Below are 26,047 nucleotides of genomic sequence, written 5' to 3'. Positions count from 1 at the left end.
TGTGTCAGCTGTTTACAATATATATCAATGAGAGGACTGAGTGTAATGTGTACATGTTGGGGCAAAAATGGCAGCTCAACATCCCTGGATATAGAGTTTTCAGGCAGGATAAGAAGGGGGATTAAAAAAAGAGGTGGGGTGTAGCATTTTTGGTTAAAGAATCAATTACAGCTGTGAGGAGGGATGATATACTAAATGAAGCATCAAACGAGGCCATATGGGTTGAGCTCAGAAATAAAGGGCAGCCACACTGCTAGGAGTGTACTATAGACCCCCAAATAGTGGAAGGGAATTAGAAGAGCAAATATGTAGACAGATTTCTGAGTGCAAAAGCAATAGGGCAGTAATAGTTGGGGACTTCAACTACCCTAATATCAATTGGAATACAAACAGTGTGAAGGGCACAGAGGGTGCAAAATTCTTGAACGACATTCAGGATAACTTTTTTAGCCAGCATGTAACAAGCCCAATGAGGTGGGAGGTGGGGGGAGCAGTTCTATATTTAGTCTTAGGAAATGAAGCTGGGCAAGTGGATGAAGTAGCAGTGAGGGACCATTTTGGAAATGGTGACCATAATATAGTGACCTAATTTCCTTTTTTACTTCACCCCGTACTCTCTATTCTCCTCTAGACTTTCTGCAGTATTAAGTCTTTTGTGACTGTCATAAGATATCTTTCTCTGCTTTATCTTGCCCTGTATGCTTCTGGATAACCAGGTGGCTCTAGATTTGGCAGTACCACCCTTTTTCTTTGTGGGGACATGTCTACACTGTGCCCGCGGAATCCCGCTTTTGAATGCCTCCCACTGATTTGACACAGTTGTAATGGTTTAGCATCATTATGGAAAAAGACAAAGATAGAACAGAAGTAAAATTTCTAAATTGGGGGGAAGACACATTTTCCAAAGCTGAGAGGTGAGCTGCCAAGAGCAGGCTGGACACAGCTATTAGAAGGAAAAACTGTGTCAAATCAGTGGGAGGCATTCAAAGGCAAGAATCTACGGGCACAGTGTAGACATGTCCCCACAAAGAAAAAGGGTGGTACTGCCAAATCTAGAGCCACCTGGTTATCCAGAAGCATACAGGCCAAGATAAAGCAGAGAAAGAAACAGTCACAAAAGACTTAATACTCTAGAAAGCCTAGAGGAGAATAGAAATTACAGGAGTGAAGTAAAAAAGGAAATTAGGAAAGCAAAGAGAGGATACGAAAAATATTGGTAGGTAAAATCAAAGAAAATCCTAAGATGTTTTACCAGTACATTAAGAGCAAGAGAATAACTAAGGAAAAGGTAGGGCCTATCAGAGATGTACATGGTAACCTGTGGGTTGATGCAGAAAATGTGGACATCATTGAAGTTGGATAAATCACCAGGGCCAGATGGATTGTATCCCAGGCTGTTGAAGAAAGCCAGGGAGGAAATAGTGGATGTTCTGAGGATCTTTTTCTAATCCTCAGTAGACACAGATGAGGTTCCAGAGGATTGGAGGTCTGCAAACGTTGTACCATTATTTAAAAAGGGTGCGAGGGATAGGCCAGAAAATTATAGGCCGGTCAGTCTGACTTCAGTGGTGGGCAAATTATTGGAAACAATTCTGAGAGACAGGATAAACTGTTACTTAGAAAGGCAGGGGTTGATCAGGGATAGTCAGCATGGTTATGCTAGGGGAAAATCGTGTCTTAGTAACTTGAAAGAACTTTTTGAGGAAGTAACCAGGAGGATTGATGAGGGTATTGCAGTGGATGCTGTCTACATGGGTTTCAGTAAGGCATTTGACAAGGTCCCACATAGCAGATTGGTCAGGAAAGTGAGATCCCATGGGACACACGGGAAGGTGGCAGGTTGGATCCAAAATTGGTTCAGTGACCGGAAACAAAGGGTAATGGTCGATGGATATTTTTGCGAATAGAAAATGGTTTCCAGTGGTGTTCCACAGGGCTCAGTGTTCGGGCCCTGCTGTTTGTTGTATATATTAATAATTTAGACTTAAATGTGGGAGGCATGATTGGAAAATTTGCAGATGACCACAAAAAAATGGCCATGCAGTTGATAGTGAAGAGGATAGCTGTCGATTCCAGAATGATATCAATGGTTTGGTTGGGTGGGCAGGGAAGTGGCAAATGGAATTCAATCCAGAAAAATGTGAAGTAATGCATTTGGGGAGGGCAAATAAAGCAAGGGAATACTCAATAAATGGGAAGTTATTGAGAAGGGTTGAGGAAGCGAGAGACCTTGGAGTGCATGTCCACAGGTCCTTGAAGGTGGCAGGCGGTCAAGAAAGCATATGGAATGCTTTCCTTTATTGGGCGAGGTATTGAATACAAAAGCAGGGATGTAATAATGGAACTGTATAAAATGCTGGTTAGGCCACAACTGGAATTGTGTGTATAGTTCCGGTCACCACATTGCAGGAAGGACATAATTGCTCTGGAAAGAATGCCGAGCAGATTTACAAGAATGTTGCCAGAGCTTGAAAATTGCAGCTATGAGGACATATTGGGTAGGCTAGGGTTGTTTTCCTTAGAACAGAGGAGGCTAAGGGGTGACTTAATTGAGGTGTAGAAAATTATGAGGGGCCTAGACAGGAAAGACCTGTTTCCCCTAGCTGAGGGGTCAATTACTAGAGGGCATAGAGTTAAGGTGATTGGTAGAAGGATTAGAGGGAGCATGAGGAAAAACTTTTTCACCCAGAGAGTGGTGGGCACCTGGAATTCACTGCCTTAGTTGATGGTTGAGGCTGAAACGCTCAATTCATTTAAAAAGTAGCTGGATCTGCATCTGAAGTGCAAGGTTACGGATCAGGGGCTGGAAAGTGGGATTAACATGAGCGGCTAGTTTCATTTTTCTCTTTTTGGCCGGCGCAGACACGATGGGCTGAATGGCCTCTTGTTGCACCATAGCTTTTCTATGGTTCCAAAGCTAGATGGGAAAATAAGTTATGAGCAGGACACAAAGAGACAGCAAAGGATATTGGTTACATAAGTGGGCAAGAAGGTGGCAGATGGAGTATAATGTGGGGAAATACCCACTTTGGTAGGAGGAAAAGAAAAGCAGAATATTTTTTTAAAAGATGAAAGTCTAGTAAATGTTGATATACAGAGAGATTTGAGGGTCCTGGTACACAAATCACAGAAAGTTAACATGCAGGCACAGTAAGCAGTTAGGAAGGCAAATGATATGTTTAACTTTACTGCAAAGGATTTGGAGTATAAGAGTCATAAAGTCTTGCTGCAATTATATAGGGTTTTGGTGAGACCACATCGAAGATTATTGCGTACTGTTGGGGTTTCCATACCTAAACAAGGATATACTTGCCTTACAGGGGGAGCAATGACGGTTCACTAGATTGATTCCTGGGTTGAGAGGGTTGTTCGATGAGGACAGATTAAGTAGAATGGGTTTATGTTCTCTGGAGTTTAAAATGAGACACCTACACCTGCTCCTGCTTATGTTCTTATGTAAGCCTAACTCTTGTCACTGTTCCTCAGCCCCATTTGCTATATATGATCAATCAACCTTTATCTAAGACTTTATTCCCCCATGCAGCCAGCTCTTTGAAAGAGCTATCCAAATAGTTTCACTTGCCCTGCTCTTTCTCCAAAACGCTGGAAATGTTTATTTTTCAACCAGATATATACATCCCATTTGAAAGTTACTATTGAATCTGCTTCCAAAACCATTTCAGGCAGTGCATTGCAGATCATAACCACTCACTGCATAGAGAAAAAAAAGATTCTCGTTATCTCCCCTCTGGTTCTTTTACCAACATCTTATAACAAAGTCCTTTGGTTATTGCCCTTTCTGCCACTGAAAGCTGTTTCTTTTTACTCTTATCAAAACTCCTCATTTTGAACCTCCCCTTAACCTCCTCTGTTGCAAGGAAACAATCCCATCTTCTCCAATCTCTCCACGTGACAAGTCCCTCATCCGAGTGCATGTGTGTATTTTTAACACATTTGTCACTGCTTTTCTCTCCATGTTATTGTCAATGTAAGTACTAATTCTATGCTTAGTCAATTGATCGTATTATCTTTTCTTAAAGGGGAGAACTAGAAAATAAAATCTCCAGAAAACATACAGGGTTGTGGTATTAATAGTTACAAAAAAATTGGAGTTATAAAGGATTACTTAATCGCAGTGAGGAAATTTAAGACCGACGTTGGGAATTTTTCCATAAAGAACAATCAACACTGAGGATATATTTCTGGCTGCTGTAGTGATGACAAAAACCTTGGAATAATTTCAGAAACATTTGATGGGACTGTGGGTTATTTCCGGATGGACCAGCTAGTCGTGGCCTAATGAGATCTCTTGTTCCTGCTTATCTTCTGCAATGAAGTGGAACTCCTGAGATTGATCACCCTAAGGAGCTTAATGCCAATTATACATGCATTTTAAACGTCACTAGGTTGCACGAGAAACACAACACCGCATAGAGGAGTGACTGCAGCATTTCATCGTTGGAATTATTCACTGCCAACGTGTTCCACGTAGTTTCCCTAATGAAGATACACGGCATTGTAATAAAATGGTTACAGTGCTGTGTTTTTTTCTTTAACCCTGTGTTGGCAGCAGTCCAGAGTGCCTTTTTAAAACTTGGAAACCTTTGATGAAGAGCCAAGGTCCATAGTGCTGGACGCCATCAAGGTTGAAGAGATTTGTGACGGAGAAAACAAAATAACTCGTGAAGTAATGGTTAGACAGCACAAAGCTTTTTTTTTTAAATGGCCAGCTGGTTATTGACTGGAAAAAAAAAAGCACGGACTTTGAGAGTGCTTTAAAATTAGCATTTTCACTGAATGGTTTACCATGCGGCACTACCCGAAAACCTGGGCTGCATTTTTAGCGATAACTTTTAGGGAGCATGCTTTTTGGGCTTTGGTGATATCACACCTGGAGCACCGTGTACAGTTTAGGTCCCCTTACCTAAGGAATGGCAGACTGGTCTTAGAGAGAGTGCAACAAAGGAGCTAGGTTGATTCATGGAATGAGAAGGATGTCCCAGAAGGAGAGATTGAGCAGAATACACCTTCATTCTCTGAAGTTTAGAAGAATGAAAGGTGTTCTCATTGAAACAGCTGAAATTCTAGAGGGCTTGACAGGGTAGATGCTGAGAGGTGGTTTCTCCTGGCAGGGCAGTCACAGCCTCAGAATAAGGGATCAGCCATTTAGAACTGAGATGAGGTGAAACCTCTTCGCTCAGAGGATTGGGAACCTTTATAATTCTCTACCCCAAAATGTGTGAATGCTGAGTCGTTAAGCGTATTCAAGACTGAGGTCGATAGATTTTTGACCACAAGGGTATTGAGTGATGTGGGGATACGGTGGGGAAGTGAAATCAATGTAGAAGTTCTTATTGAATGGTGGTGCATGCTTGAGAGGCCACCTGGCCTCTTCCTTAATCCTACTTCTTTTATTCAGATAGAATAAATAAAGAGATACTTCATAGAGGCTGATGAGTCGATAACCAGACAGCACAGATTTGAGGTGCAAAAGCAAAATACTGCTCATGCTGGAAATCTGAAATAAAAAGAGCAGATGCTGGAAATCCTCAGCAGATCAGGCAGCATCTCTGGAGAGAGAAGCAGGGTTAAAGTTTCATGTTGATGAACTTCCAGCAGGACTGGTGAAAGGTCATTGACCTGTAACATTAGCCCTGTTTCCCTCGCCACATATTTCAGGAGATTGGTAAGAAAACCAAAGACAACTTGAGGGAAAGCTATTTTATTCCATCAATGGTTAAGATTTGAAATACACTGCCTGATGGGATGGTGGACACAGAAATAATAGAGCCTTCAAAATAGAGCTGGATAAACACTTGAGGGAAATAAATGCAGGGATATGGGAAAAGAGCTTGGGAAGTGGAACTAACTGGATTACTTCTTGCAAGAGTTGGTGCAGACTCGATGGACCAAATGGCCTCCTCCTGTGCTGCAATATTCTATGATTCTACGTTCCTCACCCCTCTGTATCAAGAATACTGAAACAGGCATCCATAGGTGTTTGAAATTCTGTATTGCACAAATTTTACTGATTACTTCTTTATTTTCAAATTGCTTTTGAATTTATAGTCTAATGGGTATTTTGAGCCCAATAATATATTTCAGAAACGTTGAATATAACATCTGCCCATCCCCTTTCACTCTTCTCCCTGAAACTTTACTGAAGTCCGATTTGAGAACATTCTTGAGTACCTTCTGTCCGCACTTATCTATAAACCCCGGTCATTTTATGACAGCCAGTTTTACATCTTATCACCTGCGGCATTGCACAGTTTCTTAAACTGGACCTACTTCTTCTAGGAACTTGCTAAGATGGCCACGGAGTCTATAAGCACCAGTCATGGAAATGTGCAATTCGAGTTAAAAAGAACTGCCAACTCACGTAAGTAAACCCACTTTGCAGATTTATTTTTTGTAAATGGTGGATAACTTTTAAAACTGTAATTTTCTTTTCTTGCACGCTTACATAAGCAATTTTTTGCAACTCGATCAAGCATGTTTTTTTTAACTATTTAGCTGTATAAGCTTGTAGCCTTAAGCTGAGATGATTCCTATGCTGTGTATCCCCTGGGGCAGTTAGACTGAAATACTGGTCTGCAGCTGCTGAGTGCAACACTTAAGACATCAGGAGAGAGCTGGGTATGTGAATTTTAGCACACATCACAGAATTGCACTCATCCCCAGTAAGTTTAGAAGAGTTTTGAGGGCACATTGGAGTTACGCTGCAATGTTGAGTCCGTTCATGCAAGAAGGTCTTCCTGAAGTAGGCAATAAAGGAAACGTCGCACACTTGCATTCCAAAGTGTTTCAGAGCCAATTAATTATTTTCAAAGTGTCTTCACTCTGAAGTAAATGAGTGCAGCATCTCTTTTGCACATCGAGATAAATGATCAATTAAAAAGATTTTGGTATTGGTTGATGGATAAATGCTAACTTGGATACTTGGAACTCCCCTGATCATCAGATGGTTGTGGTTGTTGAAGGTCAGTCATCTCAGCTCCAGGACATCACTGCAGGAGTTCCTCAGGGTAGTGTCCTAGGCCCAACCATCTTCAGCTGCTTCATCAATGACCTTCCTTCCATCATAAGGTCAGAAGTTGGGATGTTCACTGATGATTGCGCAATGTTCAGCACCGATCGCGACTCCTCAGATACTGAAGCAGCCCATGTCCAAATGCAGCAAGACCTGGACAATATCCAGGCTTGGGCTGACAAGTGGCAAGTAACATTCGCGCCACACAAGTGTCAGGCAATGATCATCTTCAACAAAAGAGAATCCAACCATTGCCCCTTGATGTTCAATGGTATTACCATCACTGAATACCCCACTATCAACATCCTGGGGGTTACCATTGACCAGAAACGGAACTGGACAAGCCATATAAATACTGTGGCTACAAGAGCAGGTCAGAGGCTAGGAGTCGTGCGATGAGTAGCCTACCTCCTGACCCCCCACAAAGCCTGTCCACCATCTACAAGGCACAAGCCAGGTATGTGATGGAATACACCCCACTTGCCTGGATGAGTGCAGCTCCCACAACACTCAAGAAACTTGCCAACGTCCAGGACAAAGCAGTCCACTTGATTGGCACCACATCCACAAACATTCACTCCCTCCACCATTGACGCACAGTAGCAGCAGTGTGTACCATCTTCAAGATGCATTGCAGAAATTCACCAAGGCTCCTCCGACAGCACTTTCCAAACCCACGAACACTGCCATCTAGAAGGACGAGGGCAGCAGACAGATGGGAACACCACCACCTGGAAGTTCCCCTCCAAGTCACTCACCATCCTGGCTTGGAAATATATCGCCGTTCCTTCACTGTCGCTGGGTCAAAATCCTGGAACTCTCTTCCTAACAGCACCATGGGTGTATCTACATCACATGGCGACTGTAGCGGTTCAAGAAGGCAGCTCACCACCACCTTCTCATGGCCAACCAGGGATGGGCAATAAATGCTGGCCCAGCCAGGGAAACCCACATCCCATGAAAGAATTAAAAAAAAACGTTGAATCCTGCCTTGGGATCCTTTCTATCAGCTAGGACAGGCAGGACCATCACTTAACTTCTCATCCAAAATACATCTTAAATAATACAGCAGATTGATGTTTTCTGTATTTAAAAAAAAAAGGCTTAGCTTAACTCGAACATGGTAACTGTTCTTATTCCAGTCTTTGCACAATATAATTTTAAACTCTGAGAGTGCTAGAACCAGTGACATAATTACTTTGGTAGAATTTCAGTGCTCCAACCATATTATAGTTGTGATGAGTTTTTTTATATATGTGGTTTACTTAAAAAAATATTAAGCTTAAACCAATTTCTCCTTTAGGTTATATATTGTTCCTTCATTCTATGTAACTAAATAATAGCTCCCTTATTTTCTTTGATGTTTTTGTAGAAATGTTAATTTTATTGCTTATGATAGATTTTCCCCCAACCTGTACTCATGATACTCGGGTCAGTGTCCCTCACTGTTTGTTTGCTCCAGTGATGTGATCAGTGAGGAGGTGCCTCCATTCTTAGGCTTCAGAGCACTGGGGCACTGCAAGGCTGCACAGCTGACTGTGAAACGTACACCTCCAGCCAGTAGCTTGGGTTACCGGAGCTCCCGGTCTACATGAAGCGATTGCTGCTGCAGTTTACTGCGTAATCGGCCTAGGTGGCGCATCTCTGTTCTCAGTCGGCTTGGGGCACGAGTGTTGCTGATTGCTGTGGAGCCATTTTGGGGCTCATTTGGGGATATTTGTGGCGTGCACAAAGCGGGTGGTTTGCTTCAAGCATCTCGCACATGCAGGAACACTGACATTTAGAAACAGACATCCAGCAAAATCGTAGTGAGCCATTGAGTTTGTAGACTTGGGCGGGGAGTACTTCAAACGTGGCGCGCTCCCCCCCCTGTGGACATGGCGCCCTCCTCCAAAGCTTCCTTCCACTTTAATCTTAAACACCCATTAGAGCTGGGGAAAGTCATGGTTGTTGGGATACGGGGGAACCTTCAGGTGTTCCCAGCGCTGCTGCAGGAAGTACCCTCCTGGACAGAATGTGCATCAATGGAAATCAAAGGTTGTTTATTCTTAATCGCATTATTGGAGTGGTTTTAAGGCAGGGTATTCCGGTTTTTTCTGTGAAGCAAGCTAGATTGTTTACGTGACGCTGAATAAATGGGGCATTGATTCTGCACAAAAGGTTGTTTCTACTCCTGTAACTAAGTTAATTAGTGTGTGGATCTGTGCTATACGCATGTGTCCTCTCTATTTTTTCCCCCCTTCAGCTGCCTCTAGAATGATTGCTAACAGTTTGAGCAGAGAGTCCCCACCTTCTACTCCTGTCCGGAGACCCGAAACAAGCACTTCCAAGATATCCGTCACTGTGGCCAACAAACTTGCCACAAAGAAAGCAGGTATGAAAGGGGAATGAGACCTCTTGAAAATTGGTCACCATTTTCCTGTTACCTTAAAGCATGAAGCTTGAGGTTGTACGCCCTGTCTGATGCATGTTTAGAGTTTGTTTTGTTTACATTTCTTTTACCCGCTGCCATGGTTTGGTATCTCCTTTCCCTTCCTGGCTGCGTACATATTATAACACCTGGCGAGTTAAGGCAAAAATAATATTTCATTGTAACAGATGATCATCCCCTGCTCCTGTGCCGTTGCCGTCCTTTGCTTCCGGTAGGCAATGATTGTTGGGGACACCGGCAGTGAGGGGAGTTTAGTACCATGCTGGAATATTGTTCCCCAGGTTCTGGCAGCTGTCTCGTACCTCAGATAAATTCTCCTTATCTGACCCCAAAACCATGATTGAGAGCAGATTATCTGAATGCAAGAGGGGTGGAAAATCACAACAAAACCCAACCCTATCTTCCCTTATGCCCACATGCATCCGCTTTCCAGCAAGTGTCACAGGATTGGGAACTGTTGTGGAGTATCTAAAGACACTTGACACAGAGTCAGCTGTAGGTGAATCAAGCAGTAGCTTATTCACTACAAGTATGCCTACAGGGAATAGCCTCAGATTGCTCTTAAGAGGCTACTCAATGTTGCACAGTTTCTTCCATATATTTATACCATCCTTGTAATATTTCATTATTGACTCACATTGTTTTTATCTCATGCACCTAGTTCTGTATGTACACAATTACAGATAAAGTCACGGAATGACCTGACCTTTAAAACAAACAACACCAGCAGTTTATTCAAAAACATGAACTTGCCTTATCTAGCTTGATGATTTACTACATTGCCCAGTCATCCGTTTATCCTAGCCTGACCCTGAGATCAGGCAACTGCTTTCGATCAGCTATTCACTTATCCTAGCCTGACCAAAAGGTCACATTCCTTACTGCACCTACTCAAGTGATCCTTTTTACTACAAGCACATTTTAAATCCTATACCAGCAACGTGGCCAAGCCTGAGTGTTCCGTTTTACACTGCTTCAGGAACCTTGGCTACTCCTTTTTCCCTCCAAACTGAAGTGCTGAGGTGGTACCCCAGCCCACCATTCCTGTCTCTGTCAGCTGACCTGAGAGCCAGTGAACCTGGGACCTTCCTGGTCTGCGTGCCTTAGTGGATGGTGAGTTTATTTCTGGGGGACTCCAAGAAGAAGTTATTCATTGCAAGGGATAACAGTCTACAAGTCCTCCCCTGCCTCCATCCCGTAGCTCATTCAGTTAATGAGAGGTGCAAGTGTCAGTTCTTACTTTGATTTTCAATTTATGATGTCAATGGCTGTGTTTTCGGGATGCATTTTTGGCTACCCTTAAAGCTAGGCCTGCAAAATATAATGTGTGACCAATTAATAGAGTCATATTTTGCTTATGTGGACAGAACTTGCTGAAGTGTGGGAATAAAATTCCCAATTTGACTCTCAGAAAAAATTCTAAATGGCGTTTTCTAACCTTCTGCTCAAAAGCCTTGCCAGCTGAATACATTTGCCCTTTCTCTGTGCTGCGCTGGGGAAGAATAGGATGGTCACTTTGACAGCTTGAGGCTGCAGAGTACAACTGGCTCCAGTAGGGGTTATTGTGACAAAAGAAACAATGGTTGTTCACAGTCATCACTATTGCAGTACAGGTTATCATCTACAGTTTACTGTTAATCCAGATTGGTTTTTTCGCTGGTAATGTAAATATTCAATAATTTTAGTTCAGCAAAATAAATGCACAGGATAATTATGCTTAAAAATTGAATTGTGAAATAATTTGAGTTAAGCAACTTAGAGTTAACAATAAATTGTAGTGGAGTTTGTTAGGCTCTGAGCCTTGAAAGTTGATGTAAGGTGTGTTTTCCTTGTTTAGATCCTCTGCACTGTTTCTTCCTTTACACCTTAAACTGACCATTGGCCTTTTGTTGTCCAGTTCTCACCAGACCAGCTGATCCAGGTCCCGAAACCTCTGCAAAGCGGCGCCGCGTGACTGCAGAAATGGAAGGTAAATACATAATCAATATGCCAAAAGGGACAACTGCAAAAACTAAGAAAATCCTGGAGCAGCAAGCCTCGAAAGGTAAAGTGATCACGCAGTGCTTACTGTTGGGTGATTGCTGCATGCTAACACAGCAAGTACTCCTTGTGTTGTAGTGCAGACTAAGCCTGTTAAATATTTTAGCACTAATAAACAGGGCTGCCAATTTTTGTTCCGAACGTAATATTGCTGATTCTCGCACTTGGGAGACTTGCAACTCGTGCCTGTCTATTCTAGACACCAGAAAGCTTCAAATTCTCAAGGTGCTAACACTTCTAGTTGAAATGAAACCCTAACCTGTCCAGTATTTCAATCTCTCTCCTGTATAGTTGAAATGACCGAACTGGTGCCAGCACTGTAAACGTTTGCCCTTTTCTTGTTCTAATTCCAGGTTTGCCGAGGATGTCTGTTTTTGATAGACTTGGCGCAGAAGCAAAAGCAGACACCACGACAGGGAACAAGGTGAGACCCAAATGAGGTGGAACTTTTTTTTTTAAAAAAAAAGCAGATTGCTTAATCCTTTTTCCAGTGAGCACATCGGATAAGCTATTGAAACCTAGACTTTGAGTTCGAATCACACCATTGCTACTTGCAAAACTGAGTTGATTTGCTGGCACCAGCACATAAAATGACGGAGCTGGTTCATTAATCTCCTCCAGAGAAGGGAATCTACCCACTCTGTTCAGTCTGTTCCACATATGACTTCAACTCCACACTACGTACTTGATTCATAATACTTAGTGAGCCACTTGGTTGCAGAAACAGTTGCGATTGGAGAGACAACCAATTATTCAGGGCAACTAGGAACATAGGAGTAGAAAGAGGCCATTCAGCCCTCGAGCCTGTTCTGCCCTTCCATGAGATAAAGGCTGATTTGTATCCTAACTGCACCCACCCACCTTGTCTCCATGATCCTTTTATACTCCTTTCTACCAAAAATCTTATTACCTCAGATTTAACATGATTATTTAAACCGGCCATGCAGGTGTCACATGCATCTTGAGCAGGGGCACAGTAGCACAGTGGTTTTGCTACTGGGCTAGTAATCCAGAGGCCTGGACTAATGATCCTGAGACATGAGTTCAAATCCCATCACAGCAGCTGAGGAATTTAAATTCAATTAATTAAAACCTGGAATCAAAAGCTAGTACTGTTAATGGTGACCATGAAACTACTAAACTGTCATAAAAACCAATGTGCTTCACTAATGCTCTTCAGGTAAGAAATCTGTCATTCTTACCTGGTCTGGCCTACATGTGACCTCAGTCCCACAAACATATGGTTGACTCTTAACTGCCCTTTGAAATGGCCTAACTAACCCCTCAGTTGTACTCCAGAAGGTGACTCACCACCTTATCGAGGATTATTTGGGGTGGTCAATAAATCATAACTTACTTGCTTTTGTGATCCAGCAAGTCGTCAACAGTGCCATTCAAGCAGCACTTGCTCACATATAACCTGTGCATCAATGATTAGTTTGGCTTCAGCCGGGGCCACTCAGACCCAGAGGTGGATTCTTGAAAAGGTAGAACGTTTTATAGACTTTAAATACAATTCTCAGCATGTTATGTTTAAATGGTATTAAAAATCTACAAAAAAATCACTGTGGTGGGTTGGGTATATTTTCAAAGCCAGGACTTCACACTGAAGCCATGATTGTGATATTTGGGTGTTTATCAGATCTGAAATTGATAAATGAGGAATATTTGCATAACTAAAGGAAAAAGCAGCTGAATCTCTGGGCGGCTTCCAGAGTTCAGGGAAATCCAAGTAGAGGAGGACACTATTTTGACTTAATGTGTTTGTACTGTTAAGGATTAATTAAATTTGTCCCTGTGATTTCCTACGCCACATTGAGCCCTGCTCAAGAATCACTGCATTCTCACTGTACTACAATGGCTCAAATTTAAAATGATCACCTTTGTATTTTTATCCCTTCATGGCTTTGTTCCTCCTTATCTCTGTAAATTCGTCCCCCTACCTGAACTCCCCCATCCTCTAACGCCAGCCTCTTATGCACCACCTCACCTTCTTCCCCTTTATAAAACATTAGTTTGACCTCAGCTGGAGTATTCTGTCCAATTCTGGGCACCGCACTTTAGGAAGGATGCGAAGGAATTGGAGAGGGTGCATAAAAGATTTAAGAGAATGGTTCCCGGGGCAAAGAGACTTCAGTTATGTGGGTAGATTGGAGAAGCTGGGACTGTTCTCCTTGGAGGAGAGAAGGTTGAGAGGAGATTTGATAAAGGTATTCAAAATCATGAGGGATCTGAACAGAGTAGATGGGGCAAAACTGACAGAAGAGTCAAGAACCGGAATGCACCCATATGAAGTGATTGGGAAAAGGACATGAGCAAAAATCTTTTTTAAGCAGCGAATGGTCAGTGTCTGGAATGCACTGCCTCAGAGTGTGGTGAGGTCACATTCCATCATGACAATGTCTTCAGGCACATAAGTTGCAGGCTCTGAAATTCTCTCACCTTCTCTCCGTCTCCCTCTCCTCTATTACAACCCTCCTTGAAACACACTTCTTGTGACCAAGGTAACCTCTCCTAATTCTTTCCTCACTTGGCTCAGCGTCCATTTTCTCCCCCTCATGCCTTTGAAGCACCATCAAAGAAAGAAAGACTTGCATTTCAATAGTGTCTTGGGACATCCCAGAGTGCTTTACAACCAATGAAATACTTTTAAAGTGTAGTCACTGTTGTAATATGGGAAACATGGTAGCCAATTTGCACACAGCAAGCTCCCACAAACAGCAATGTGATAACGACCACATAATGTCTCTTGTGATGTTAGTGGAGGTATGCTGTATAAATATGTATAAACAGAAAATGCTGGAAACACTCAGCAGGTCGGTCAGAGAGAAATCAAGCTAACATTTCAGGTCAAAGACCTTTCCTCAAAGCTGGTAGAAGTTAAAGACTTCATAGTTTATAAGCACTTACACAGCTGGTAAAATGGGATGGAAAGAACGAAAGAGAAGGTTGGGGTAGGGCGAAAGGAAAGTGAGATTAAATGATTAAAGGAATGATGATGTAAGGCAAAAAATGATGTGAGACTTGGTTAGTGAAAAGCACAAAAGATGGGCCCAGAGGAGTTATAAATGATAACAGCAGAATCATCACCAGCACCTGTTCACAAATAGGAATTGTTTATGTGTTCAATATCTTAGCACCACATCTTCAGGAGAAAGGAAATCAGAAGCTTCTCTGTGCCATCCTTCACATCTCATTGTTAAAGAGAGGTTTGAGGGGTAGGTGAACTTACACCTTCACTCCCGAGGAATGGTCCATGGCACAGCGGCCACGGCTTTAACTCAAAACACCTTGCAGTGCTTCATAGCGAGGAAGGAGACCCAAGGGTTGGGGAAGGTAACAAAAGTTGCTCTTCAGAAACTACAAGGTAGGAGCTTCTGAGTGCACGGGTGTAACAGACATGAAAGAGTGGGAGGGTAGGATTTATTTCACAGCTGGAGTAACTGCAAAGCCTGTACTAATTAATTGTAGTTACCAAGTCATAAATCACATTAGTATTCAAATGGGTGAATGGCACTGAAGCATTCTTCATCACTTTCTTTTGGTTGTTTCCCACTGGGCAATAATGTTCCTTTTCTTCCACATGAATGCATTAATTTCTCAGTCATCAGACGCATTAATTTTATGGGTAGTTAACTGAAGAATCACTTAGGCTAAAGCAGGCTGGTGTTGGATTGCAGTGGTACATTTATTGAGCTGTTTTCCTCTAATTGCTTCATGTAGAATATAAATGGAATGTGTTACTTTTCAGGTGTACTTGCAAGTGGTAAACAGATAATGCTAGGAATGCACAACTAGCCGATCAGTTTCTGAGAGGAAAAGACACAATGTTTTTAAGTGCAATCCTTTGTCAGAAATAGAAAGAATTCTTATACAGGGTGCAGCCCGAATTGTCAGTTTCCTGTTTCCCATTCAGGGGCTGACCAATCAGTAATTTTTGTATTTGCCGGATAAACAGGACCAGAGATTTATGGCAACTGAGTCAGATTCTTCAAAGGAGCTAATGAGTGGCTTTCATATGAATTGAGAAGTGGGTTCACAATTACGTTCCATTTTTCATGAACACTGCAATTTTGGGACCTTGCTCATGAAATATGGCTGTTTAGGTTTTTCCCCTTGAAGATATTCATACAGATTTTAGGAGAGGATCAGTATTGTAACACTAAATGAATATTATGTGGAATATGTTATAGAAATTGTTGTCACCAGCAGCTATATATCTTCAGTTTCTGAGTCATCATTCTCTTTATTACTGCACTATCTACTTTGCACAATCTCTGCTGTACATGTCAGTCAAGAAACGACATTATTTTAAATAAATTATGCTCTGTAATAAAAGCAACATGATAGAGAATTTTGAAACAGTAATTCAAACTCCATGTTCTGCTGACATGGACAGGTTTGCCTGACTGAATTACCACTTTATAAAACCATTAGGGGCTAGCCTTCAATTGTCTGCATGCGGTCGCAGTAAAATATGGCACGCTACTGATAAATTCAAAGCAGCATGCATCTGATGAGGAAGAAAACAGCATAGCACAAGCTAGGATAGCGGGGCTGAAATAGCTATTCCTTTACATGGCCATGTAGCCCTGGATGTCACTTGCTGATTGATCGACAAACCTTTAAACCCGGACCATTATCAAAGATTATCCAGTGATGATTGGAATGGCACAATGGCCATTATTATACAACTGGCTGAGACCTGCAAGACGTTTGTGTTGAAATTGGTGTCTTTATTGCAACAGTACTACTTTAAATCCCCATCCCATGCCATCGCATCCTTCCCATGCCATCCCTCTCATGCTATACCCATCCCATTCCTTTCACCCCTCCCATGTCCTTCGCATTGCACCACTTTGTCCTATCCTATGTCCCCTTCCAGACCTGCCATGCATTTCACTCCCCACCTTCCATGCTGTCTCCTCCTCCTCCTCCCATGCCATCTACTTGAACCCTCCAACGAGTGGTGGGGCTGCAGTGCCTCCATGGAGGGAAGGTGCAATTGCAGCATGACCTGTTTATATTATCAGATCCCATTATAAATGCAGAATTATCCATTATAATGTAATAAAAAGCTGACAGCAGTTGCAACAAGAGTCAAGATTTTGAATATGTATAGATGTCAGCGGGTTCCTTGTTTTCAGGTGAATTAAAAGAACTGCATGTAAATGGTGTCGTCTAGTGAATAAATCTTCCAAAACTACCTCCTAATTGTTGTGAAGGATAAATTGTATAAAGTGGTCTCTCTTAATTGGTTAAACTTTTGAAAATTTATTTACTGGGATTTTGTGGTTATGTAGAGCAGCACTGAAAATACACCAGAAAATTTTATAAACCCGAAGGAGGCTATTCAGCCCATCATGCTTGTGGCAGCTTTCTTAAAGAGCTAACTGTTTAGACCCATTCTCCTACCATTTTCCCCATCATATTTTCCATTTTACTTTACCCGAGCCTTTGATCATTTTGAACCTTTACATCAGATCTCCTCTTGATCCTCTTTGTTCTAATGGAAAGGGCCTCAAATTCTCTGGTCTCACCTCATAATTAGAAAATGCATAGGCAGGGCAGTTGGATTGAATGTGAAACAAATTCGGCAACTGATGTATCTTTGCTGAAATTCTGCATCTCTTTTAGCCGACAGGAGTATTCAGCCGTCTAGGTGAAGTTGTCAGTCAGAAGAAGGAGAGCAGTGATGAGGATGATGCTGGTTCTGTGCTTCAATATGCAGGGGTCTTGAAGAGAGCCCCAACTGCAACTGTAAAGGAGGGTACCAAGCTCACGCTCACAACCAAGGAGAAGGCCTCAGCTGCCAAAGCCAAGAACACGGTTACCACAATAAGACGGCTGTCCATACCCAAAGCCAGCAGCAGGACAGTCCCGAGCATTGGTGTTCAGGCCACAGTGGCAGCCCCCACGCTCAGATTGCAGCCAGTGGCTAAAGCTAAGGTCAGTGTCAGGCAGAGGCTGGGGAAGCCCATTGCCGCCGAGGCGGACACGCAGGACAACAAAGTCACCAGCACCAAAAGCCGAGGCAGCCCCGAGTTCACCGTGACCATCAAGAACACTGCACGGACTGCAGTTAGTACCAAAGTGACCAGCAGCACTGAAGGTCGCCTTGCTCAGATGGACTCCACAGGAACTGTCAGTGTGTTTGAAAGGCTGGGGAAGAAGCTGAAATAGTGGCATTTCACCAAGGGCACACACAATACTTTATTTTTGTATGTATAAAAGGTGCCTCTAGTCTTGGAAAAATACCACTTTTAGCATTGACTGAAACACTGTGGTTTGGGTGATTCCCAAATACCTCTTTACAGCCAAAAGTCACCGGGATTAAGTGATAACACAAGATTCCTACTGAGAGACAATAGTTGACAGGGGACAGGATTTTAATTGGCCCAACAATTTTGTTGTGATATATTAGGAATCCCAATTATTATGTGGGAGGGAGGGGCTTGAAACCAGATTCTTTAAAGTTGTGCTAAATTTGATACAGATATTTTGCATCCCAGATTCCCCCTTTGCATTGACACAAGCCCAGAAGCCTGCTGTCATATCAAACCATTGCCATTGTGTGATTGTTTTTTTTTTTTCGCGATTTCACAGGGTGCAGTATATCTGATTGCAGTCACTAATTCAATGAACTTGGGGGACTTAGATACATCTAGTTGCTTTGTTTACAAGAGAGCTGTTGTCATTAATGGGCTGTTATGGTTTTGGGATATCTCAGCAATGAAGAACTGATGGATGCAAAACTATTCAAAGCAATTTCACAAAGCTATTTTATGCATTTCAAGTGTTTTACATTTAATCCTCTGTATGTATGGGCAGTTCCTTCCCAGCAGTTTTGTTTTCCATGATTCCTCGAAGATATAAAATTCTTTTAATCCCGTTCTTGTTACCATAATTTGAGTTGCAGTGGAGGTTTGGCCTGGTAACTAGTTTGGCCACTAACCCAGAAACCTGGGTGAACAGAGAAACTTATAAAAAAGAGACATTGATCGGATGAAGTGGCCAGTTTCCAACATGGTCACCCATGCCTGTGAACCTTCGAGCAAATGAAACAAGATCAAAGAACATTCATCAAACAGTATAGGATGAACTGCTAGTGGCAGTGGTAACACTGAGTGAGCTCTAGGCAATCCTGCTTTGGCAATCTTGGCCCAATCCTGAATTGGAGAGGATTAACATTCAGCCCAGTATTGCATGTTATACAGTTCAGGGACATGCATACATTAAACGTAGATGTCCCTTTTTAACAACTCGTGTTCGTTTGAGTTCCGCTATAATCTAAATTTGGTTGTTAGTCGCCAAAATGCCAGAATCCCATTTTTTATGTGTGCTTTTTGGTTTATAACCCTGACAGCTTTTATGGGGATTTGCAATAGAATGGGTGCATGTGTGTGATGAGTTGCTTTTATCTGTACATTTGTATCATTTTCTTTGGGCGAGGTCATTTCTTTCCCCCATTTTGGTTCCTGGTTGTCTCCCGACTTAGTTTTTGCTACTCAAAAGTATCTTTAAAACCCAGATCGTGAGCCACTTCTGGAGTTTCTTCTGTCTGTTCCCCCCCCACCAAAGGCTGACCAGAATCCACTCTTTTGTTGTGCAGAGATCCGTGTGAACATTGTTGTTAGTATGGCCATCTGATTTTTTTAGTTGATGCCAGTAATAACCCCAAGAAAGAAAGGTTACAGAGTTTAGGAATAATCCCAGTGATTTCATCCTCAATCTACACTTTGTACATCTGCCCCATTTCCTTCACCAGCTACGTGCAGAGGGTCATCCAGCATACCGTCTTGCTCCATGAAGCAGCAGTGATGCTGTTTGTTGCGCCCTGTCACATTGACTATGGCTTGTGTCCTTGACGAGTGTGATTTTTCCACTTGAAATAGTCTGATTGCAAGTGTCTTGGTTATTTTTATCCAAAGGAACACAGGTTCCTTTGTATGCACTCATAAATACACACAAATATCAGAAAGTCTGCTTACGTTAAAAAAAAAAGCCCCCTCGGTTCATCACATTTTTTTCAGTTTATCAATTTGTAACCAATATTTTGGGAACCATAATTTGAGTTATGGTGGAGGTGTTTTAACCATTCAGTTTGTTCATGGCTATGTGGAAGCCGCTCAACAACATTCATTCATACAGCACTCTTACTATAGGAAAGCAGCCCAGTGAGCTTCACAGGAGCGTTGTCAAAAAAAAGTTGACACCACCGAGTCACATCAGCTGTCAGGACAAGTACCAAAATGATTGGTCAAACAGGTAGGTTTTAAAGAGCGACTTAGAGGAAGAGAGAGTGGTTTAGGGAGGGAATTCCAGAACTTAAGGCCTAGGGGCAACTGAAGGCACAGCCACCAATGACAAATACTTTTCACTAGCATATTGCATACTCCTGCATTACTCCTTTTGTTAACTGCACACAGTTTTAGTGAAGACTGCTTAGTTACATCTTTGTTACAAATGCATTTTTCCTTTTTTTTAAAAATTGCACATATATATGCTATAAGTTGGCAAAATCTTGGAGCGATTGAAGAGAAGCTACTGAACATTAATTTTTTTTTCTTTTTAGTAAGCTTAGCTGGTTCTCACCTTCTGTTTGACACCCTTTTTGGAAACTTGATATCAGAATGCAATAAAATATTGAATGTCCACCAGAGCTTCCTCTTGATGTAAGGGTCTAGAGATGGATGACCATAAACTGCAGATTGAAGTTTTTATTTAATTGAATGTGTAATGTTACATTGTTCACGATTTAAATGTGAGATTTAATTTTAAATGAAAATTAAAATCTGATGTGTGACAATTTTAATTCCTTGGGGCTGAAATAGCCTGGAATGGTATTTGTGGCATGTCTTCCGCTGCTTCTCGCTTGAACTTACAGTGACTGTGAGCCAAGGGTTTTAGACAGGAAATGAATACTGGAGCAAGGAGCCAGCCATTGGCTCAGTTCACATCTACTAAAAGGAAAGTTGTAGGAGTTCAAGCACAACAATGTGAGGGAAGCCAGTGTGCTAATAAAGTGGTAATAAACTCAGATAAAAGTGAGGCTAGTGAATCCGGCACATATTACATTTACCTTGTTGCTCTGCCCAAAGCCAGTACTTGGCTCATTGTCTGCTGATGCTTCATCCTGTGCAGTTTCTTGGCAGTTTTTGTCAGTGGTTGTTTGCCATTGCCTTCCACCCTCGGGCAGAGTGAAGGGGCAGGTCCTAAGTCTACATCGGTCAGAATGGGAATTGACACCACCCCTTTGGCATTATTTGGACCCACATGCTAGCCAGCTGGACAAACCGGCCACCATATTCCATTTGGGTACAGGAGCAATATTTAACTGAAATATGAGATATGGACAATGGCGCTGAATTGTCTTGCATGGTCTCAGATGTCCATTGTTGTATTCCAAAATGCGACTTGACAATGTAAAGGAGCATACTGTATATTTTAAAGGGGGAAGAAACATTTGTAAAACCTGCAGTAGAGGGAAATTGAAGCTTTCTTATGGACAAGAGAGTATCTAAACTAACTTTGACCGGCATTTACAATGTCTGCATTCTGTCCTTTGGATAGGCCAACAGAGCCTGCATCAGCCTTAAGTTAAACCTTGGCCATCTCAAAATATTTTGGGTGAAAGGATGACTCAGTATTTAAAAAGGAAAGGATGGGTATGCCCTGTGCCCTATATAAAAGGGGTGTTGTCTCCTTAATTAAAATCTAATGCCTCTGAATTATAACTCTTTACAGCTTAACTCCATTTACGTCAGACTAAATGGATTTAAATTGCGCATCACAGAGTAGCGATGCATAGTGTAACTGTTCCCTTTCTTCTCTTCCCCCACCCGCCCCCAATGCTATTTTTGTAGTGTCGGTGACATTGTGGAGTGCTGGCATAGAAATATGAAGCCCAATGGGCCAAGGGAGGTTAATGTAGAAAGCTGAGTGTTGGAATGCTCATGGTTTTGCTGCATCTGCTGGTGTTAAACTCCCTCACTGGGTGCAGTGATTCTGAACAGTCAGTTCCTTGGATGGATTACCAGCATCCATTGATTAATCAGCCAGTCACTGGCACAGAAGTGAACAACCAATGTGAGGGGACAACAGGTCAGTAGCTCCTCTATCCGCACTGATGGGTCATAAGGTTTCTTCTCGCGGTGGAGAGGAATGGGGATGAGAGAGTGATTCCTCCTTCAGGTGACTGCGTTTCCAGTAGGAAGCTGTGTGGAATTGGTGGCCTGGGAGCAGCTGCTCACTTAGGTTCCAGACCCAAGATTACCAAGGAGACACAGAGAAAGAAACAATTCAAATATTTCCTCGTAGAGACCAGGCTACCTTCATTACTTTTCAAATTGATCCTCACATTGAAGAAAATTATTCCTTTAGAAAAGAACTGAAGACATTTGCCACAGGGATTACCTGAGTCATAGCCTTCGAGATGGCACAGATTAACTGCTAAACATTATTAGTCACCAGCTGCCAGACAATGCATCAGCAATGGTAAGGGAGATGGGCTGATGGGATATATTTAAATAGTTGGCATTTTAGTTATTAACTCACTAAAAAAGTATATTCGATATTTGTGACTAAATGATCTGGAAGATACAGAAGCTTGATTCTGCTTGGGAATGTTATCTTTAGTAGAATTCTCCTCTCCACAGTCTAGTGGGGTTGGTGACCATACTCCAGGCCCTTGTGTGATCCACCTAAACAAAGTTCTACAACATGCAATAGCAAGTGGATATAGGATCTGGAATGCACTGCCTGAGAACGTGGAGGAGGTAATGTCAATTGTGGCTTTCAAATGGGAATTGGGTAATTACGTGAAGAAATTTGCAGGGCTGCAGGGAAAAGATGGGGTGTGGGACTGGGCAAGTCGCTTTTATAGAGAGTTGGCATGGATTTAGTGGGTGGAATGGCCTCCTGTGCTGTAATCATTCTATGATTCTAAAGCTCCATTTGTATATTTGGATAGTATTGGAAATATCAAAGTTAAAGAAAGCCTTTAAAATTAAAACTTAGTCCACCAGCCTAATTAGCACTTATTAGATTTACTAGCAAGTTTTTCATGTACAGTGAAAGTCACATTCATGTGCCATATGCCATTGAGGCATCATGTGATCATGCACTGCAGAATAATTGCAACAGCAAAAAGATGAGTGCACATTGTAGTTTAAAATCTTGCATCTGTATGCACTTTTCAGCTTCTTCCATTACAAATTCTTGTTCCACATTTATTGTAGAAAGTGCCCATCTTATTTCATCACAATGCAATTACATCCATCACCCCAGCTCCAACCGAGCAGAGATGCTACGGTGCTAATATTGCCAGAATGGTGTGCAGTTTACTTCAGTCTCCATTGCAAATGTGATCATTGAAATTAATATGGGAATAGAGATAGACAGAATGTAGGTTTAAAATGGGGTTGAATTATGTCTACTTGACCTGCTTTAATTCTTTCCTCTTTAACCCCTCTAATAAATGGCACAGGAAATCAGTAACAATATCATAAAGCAAAGAATGTGAAAGGCCATTAGAACAACTAAGCACTCACTTTCAAACAAGGACTCTTGCTAGGGCAAATAATTTGTAATCAGTTTATAGCTTACTGGATCCATGTTGTGTTTTTTTACATCATGATCTCTATTTTCATTTCTCTATTGAAAACTCCTTAGATTCCAGCAACCATCTCCATCTAACATTTTGAGTTGTACAATCTTTGATGCTTTTCATTGGTTCACAAATCATTGAAAATGGCAGGGCAGGTTGAGAAAGCAGTTAAAAAGGCATTTGAGACCCTGGGCTTCATAAATAAAGGCACAGAGTACAAAAGCAAGGAACGTTATGTCCAATTCACTTTAGGAAGGGTGTGAAAACCTTGGAAAGAGTGAATAAAAGATTTATGAGGAGGATTACAGGAATTAGGAACTTCAGTTACATGGATAGATTGGAGAAACTGGGGTTGTTCTCCTCGGAGCACAGAAGGCTGAGAGGTGTTCAAAATCATGAGGTGTCTAGACAAAGCAGATAGAGAGAAATTGCTCCCATTGGTGGAAAGATCAAGAACCAGAGGGCACAGATTTAAAGTGATTGGCAAAAGAAGCAAAGCAGCAAGTGGAAAAACTTTTCTATGCAGGAGTGGTTAGGATCTGGAATGTGATGCCTGAGAATGTGGTAGAGGCAGATTCAATCATGGCTTTTAAAAAAGAATTAGGTAAGTACTTGAAGGGAAAATATTTGCAAGGCTACAGGGAAGGGAGTGGGATTAGCTGGTTTGCTCTTCCAGAGGGCTTGCATTGACTCAATGGCCCAAATGGCCTTCTGTACTATATACATTCTATGTATCCTCTTTGAAGGAAGGCAGCCACAGTTGTGGATATTGCCTTACCAATAAACAAAACAGTCCTAAAACAGCAGTTTGATTTATAATTAAATGTCCTTATGACATTAGTCTTGTTGAAAGTAGCTTTAATTAGATGCATTCTCATTGATTGGTCAACAGTCATATCAAAATAATTTCCTTTCACATTATTTGGCAAATTTATTCTGCAAATGATTTTCTTGCTGATGTATCTCGTGTGAATTAAAATCCATTTTGGAATCTGGGCAAAGCTGATGTTTATTGCTCATCCTCGAGTTTCCCTTGAGATGGTGGTGGTGAGCCGCATTCTTGAACTGTTGCAGTCTGTGTGTTTGAAGGAACTCTTAAAATGCTATTAAGTTGAGTATTCCAGGACGTTGACACAGCAATGATGAAGCAACCGCCAATATATGTCCAAGTCAGGATCTTTTGTGAGTTGGAGGACAACTTAGAGAGAATGTGTTCTCATATGTGTGCTGCCCTTGTCCTCCTGGATCAATGTTTCACAAGCTATTTTCCAATATGACCCAATTTTAACACTTGGAAATTAATGCAACTGCTGGTGCCAATAAAAACAAGACAATAAAACGGCAGAGTAATGTTGAGTGTACAATTATTCAAGTTCGACTATCATAGATGAACATATGTATCATTCCTTCACTGTCGCTGGGTCAAAATCCTGGAACTCCCTCCCTAACAGCACTGTGGATGTTCTTACACCACATGGGCTGCAGTGGTTCAAGAAGGTGGCTCACCACCACCTTCTCAAGAGCAATTAGGGATGGGCAATAAATGCTGGCCTACCCAGTGACGCCCACATCCCACGAATGAATAAAAATAAAATAAACATGAAACTGATGAAAATCCCAGGCCTTTGGTAGCTGGGCTGCTGGTCATTAAATCTGCACCCGCCTTCATCACTGCCACTACAAGAAGCAGCTTCAAGAAACATCTGACGTATTTACATGGACGCATAGTTACATCACAGCATGCCTGATCAGTGCTGCCACAGCCAATCAACATGTCCAAGGCCAAGAGTTTGTCTTGTGACTGGTTACTCCTCACTACCAGGGCAATAAGAAATGATGGGAGATTAATGTGATTTTACTTCTCAAGGTCCCATTTGCTGTTTCTGTGACCTCAGTTGGGGTCGCAACCCACGGTTTGGGGACCACTGATCTAAATGATGGATCCTACCATGCCCACTTGCTCAAATTAACTGCCACTTGCCCCATGAAAGAAAAAAGATAATTTATCCAATACCTCTCAGTACCAAAGCACTTTGCTACCAATTAATTACTTTTGAAGTGTAGTCACTGTGGTAATGTAGGAAATGGGGCAGCTAATTTGTGCCCAGCAAGGTTCCACAATCGTGATAAGCTGTACGATAACCATTCTATGACTCTTTGATGGGAATATCTATTTAGTGATGTTTGTGGAAGGATGAATATTGGCCAGGCCACCGACGAGAATGCCCCATGCTCTTTTCTGGAATAGTGCCATGGGTTCTTTGACATCCAGCCTAACATTCTATCCGAAAGACAGCACCTATGATAGTGCAGCACTCCCTCTGCTCCACTGTAGGATCAGCCTAGACTTTGTGCACAAACTCCTATCACAGCAGCGAGAGTGCCACCCCACTGATCCAGGGCTGACGCCTACTGCCAACTGAGGCCAGATATTGACTTAATATTTTTTGCAACAACGGGCCCTAGAAATTGAACTGACTTGTGTCAACTCTGATATTGGCGACCACGATCCTGAAAGAAATCACATTACTCGCCTCAGGGAAGACTAGGGACATGGGAGGTGAAACCTGGGTCATTTCAATGGACGATATCAAACTGAATAGGATGCTGAAGTAAATAAGGACCAGGAGTTATATACTGTTATTAATAAACAGACGGTGCTGTACATCTGAAATCGTGCTATTAATATGGGGAATGCTGTCGGAGCGATGTCTTCTGAATGTTATAATCCTCTCCTGGGTAGTGACATTTTTCTGAAATATTTGTGCGCCAGTCACTGAATTGGTGGCTGTAATATCTCTCATTGTATCAGGGGTGAATGTAACTTGTACATGTCATCGCACCAGTCCATGGGGATACCGCAGACCTGCAGCCTCGCCCCTGCTAATCCCAACAAAGTTCAAATTGCCATCGTGTCCATGGGAAATATCCGACT

General features: G+C 42.1%; 1 protein-coding gene across 4 annotated transcripts in view; it reads left to right on the top strand.

The window, feature by feature from the left end:
- c32h19orf47 (chromosome 32 C19orf47 homolog) overlaps window positions 1–20,319 on the top strand; it is a 40,411-nt gene extending 20,092 nt beyond the window's left edge. The window contains exons 4-8 of one of the 4 annotated variants that reach the window (XM_078533184.1): window positions 6,301–6,382; window positions 9,279–9,407; window positions 11,362–11,433; window positions 11,858–11,928; window positions 17,142–20,319. In XM_078533184.1, the coding sequence (XP_078389310.1) occupies window positions 6,301–6,382; window positions 9,279–9,407; window positions 11,362–11,433; window positions 11,858–11,928; window positions 17,142–17,687 (900 nt within the window). In that variant the 3' untranslated portion in view covers window positions 17,688–20,319. Of the gene's footprint in view, window positions 1–6,300; window positions 6,383–9,278; window positions 9,408–11,361; window positions 11,509–11,857; window positions 11,929–17,141 lie in introns of all 4 variants that reach the window. The other 3 variants (XM_078533182.1, XM_078533186.1, XM_078533185.1) reach the window with 3 other exon arrangements.
- The last annotated feature ends 5,728 nt before the right edge of the window (window positions 20,320–26,047 follow it).

This window comes from Cetorhinus maximus, chromosome 32, assembly GCF_964194155.1.
Source record: "Cetorhinus maximus chromosome 32, sCetMax3.hap1.1, whole genome shotgun sequence".
Lineage (NCBI taxonomy): Eukaryota > Metazoa > Chordata > Chondrichthyes > Lamniformes > Cetorhinidae > Cetorhinus > Cetorhinus maximus.
The sequence above is the reverse complement of the archived record's forward strand: the minus strand, read 5'-3'. Positions and strand labels throughout refer to the sequence as shown.